Raw genomic sequence first — 2,685 nt, 5'->3', positions numbered from 1 at the left:
ATTTATACAGTGAAGAAGACAGTGTTATTATTCATTTGATTCTATTTATGTACCTAAATACTACTGTTAGATCTTGCTTTATTTGTAACTTTGTTCTTTTTTTCTATTTTATATGCTCATAATTTCCAGTTTTGCTGATCCGAAAATTATTATATCTATGACTCAAAAAACGCAATGTACTCATCCATTTAACCACTACTATATAGTAAAATTATGTAATTTAAGAATGAGTCCACCCTATTTCACCCCTATTCTGTTTAAAAGTTCTGCCCTTGCCAGTGTTTCACACTAATTTGAGGGGTAAACTTTTTTTTGAGTTTGAGTTAAGGGTAATTTGGGGTTTCTTTGATTAAAACCAGGATCAGATGATTGTTGATCAAGGACGATCATATCTTTCGTTGTGAAATCACAGCGACCCTATAATGAGGGGGGTGGAGCTTGGCCGGGGGGTGGGGCTTAGCTAGGGGACCCCCCAAAAGCTTTGACATAATTCGAACACTGTATATATATATATATATATATATATATATATATATATATTAAAAAACAAACAGCACAGTCATTTTTAAAATGATCATTCTAATTGGTGGTTTTTCTTCATAACCATTTTGAAAATCATTTAAAATGTTATTGATGGGATTTAACATTGTTAGAACAACAGATGACAGAGATGTGCTGATGACTCTTGCATTGAAGAAAGAAGAAAACATAAATTCAACATGTATATGCAGTTATAAAAAATAACAGGTCTTTAGGGACTTATTACATCCCAACCTTTAGTGACAGTACAACATTAAATTAAATACATTCATTACATCAATTTATTCATTCATTCCGTGTTAAAACAAAACTGTTAACAATTTATTATTAAAAGTTAATAAAGGAAAAGTAAATTTACAAGTTTTACAGAATTACAGTTCGTTTGAAATCCCTTAACTTGGTACAGACCTGTTTTTAAACACTTTTCGAATTAAAAGTTTTATTTCAGCTGTGTTTAAAACATAAATAATGGGATTTAACATTGGCGGTGTCGCATATGCCAGAGATGCGCTGATGATTCTTGCATTGGGGGAGAGATAAGTTGTTGATGCAATAAGATAAATGCAAATAATGGGGAGAAATAGTGACGCCACCAACAGCAGGTGAGAAACACAGGTCTTCAAAGCTTTCAAACGTCCTTCCCAAGTTGTGATTTTACTTAAGGCAAGAAAAATGCCTAGATATGATAGCACGATAAGCATCAATGGTGCAATAAGGTATACCCCTGTGTTAAGTTTTGCTATAAAAAAAATTATGCTATTGTCATTACATGCCAACCTATATACTGGTCCATGATCACAAAAAAAACTTTGTATTACTTTAGATTTACACAATGAAAGTCGGGTGATAAAATACATTGTCACGGCCATCATAAATGCATTAAATGCCCATACTGCTGAACATATTATAGACATGACAGTATTTGTCACAATATTGTGATATCTGAGTGGCAGGCAAATTGCAACAAACCGATCATATGCCAGAACCACAAGTGTGAAACACTGCGTTGTATTAAAGAAGAAAACAAAAAACATGTTTGCTAAACAAGCATTATAGGAGATGTACTGTGACTCAAAAACAAACGTCCTCATCATGTAAGGAATCAATGCATTCGTTTCACCAAAGTCAGCCAAAGCCAAATTAAACACACCAATGTACTTTGGGCTGTGCAGACTCCTGTCAAAGGCTATAATGAGAAGAACTGTACAGTTCCCTATTACAGCAATAATGTAAGTGCAAAATAAGAAAATATAATAATAGTGGCTGTATGATACACCAGTAAGTCCAGCGATGAAAAAGTATTCAGGATGCACAATTGAGACATTCACATTGATTAAACTGGTATCATTGGCATTCATTGTAACTTTGATCTTCTGCCAGGGCTGATAATAGAAATTACAAGAATACTTTAAAATGTACAGAAAGAAATGCATTAAGATGTTATTTCACACAATTGTCAAATTCTAGAAATACACCTTCATGTAGATTAGAATATAAACTGCATAATATTTTAAACACAAACCTGTAGATAAACTAAACATAAATCTAAAGAAAGCCTGAGTGACCATGAAAGTTTGACAGTAAGCTTCTTTAAATGACTCAGCTGTGAATAAAAGCTCTTATTCTCTTATAGCAAAGATCACTGGATGTGTTTTTCACTGAATTCAAATATATATCCATTGATGCGACCCTAGAGAGAGAATTCTGACACAATGATGTAATACTAAATGCTTTAATCAAGTTTGCATTAACAGTTTGTAGTTGACACAAGCTGTACTCCCCTGTCAATGTTCCCATGTTGATTCAATTGCAGAAAATAACGCTTTAAAAAAACTTTAACACATTAAAAAATAACACATTTACTCAGATGAATTGGTTCAATGCTAAGCAAGCTTTTCAATGCTTTTTCCCCAGTATCCTAGTCTCAATGTGTAGGCCTTCATTAAAAACAGTAATGAATTACATGTGGATGACTCATCTGATACCGTATGTGCTCTATTGAGCATGTTAGACAAATCAGCCTGCTGTTTCAATGTACATTATTATTATAAAGCTCTTTTATAAAGAATACATTGAAAATGTGAAATATTCAAAGAAATAACACTGTCTACATGACATTTACAGTAGATGAATGTATGGAAAACA

General features: G+C 32.7%; 1 protein-coding gene across 1 annotated transcript; it reads right to left on the bottom strand.

Annotated features, from left to right (window-relative positions):
- Window positions 1-932: 932 nt before the first annotated feature.
- On the bottom strand, window positions 933-1,898 carry LOC135770400 (olfactory receptor 1M1-like). Its single transcript, XM_065280098.1, has one exon. It carries the CDS (start codon window positions 1,896-1,898, stop codon window positions 933-935), a length of 966 nt encoding a protein of 321 aa, XP_065136170.1.
- Window positions 1,899-2,685: the final 787 nt, after the last annotated feature.

Source organism: Paramisgurnus dabryanus, chromosome 8, assembly GCF_030506205.2.
Source record: "Paramisgurnus dabryanus chromosome 8, PD_genome_1.1, whole genome shotgun sequence".
In the NCBI taxonomy this organism is placed as follows: Eukaryota; Metazoa; Chordata; class Actinopteri; order Cypriniformes; family Cobitidae; genus Paramisgurnus; species Paramisgurnus dabryanus.
This window is presented reverse-complemented; position numbering and strand designations above follow the sequence as displayed.

Bases quoted from the DNA above. Each gene is read 5' to 3' on its own strand.
- LOC135770400 (XM_065280098.1), bottom strand. From the start codon at position 1,898: ATGAATGCCAATGATACCAGTTTAATCAATGTGAATGTCTCAATTGTG.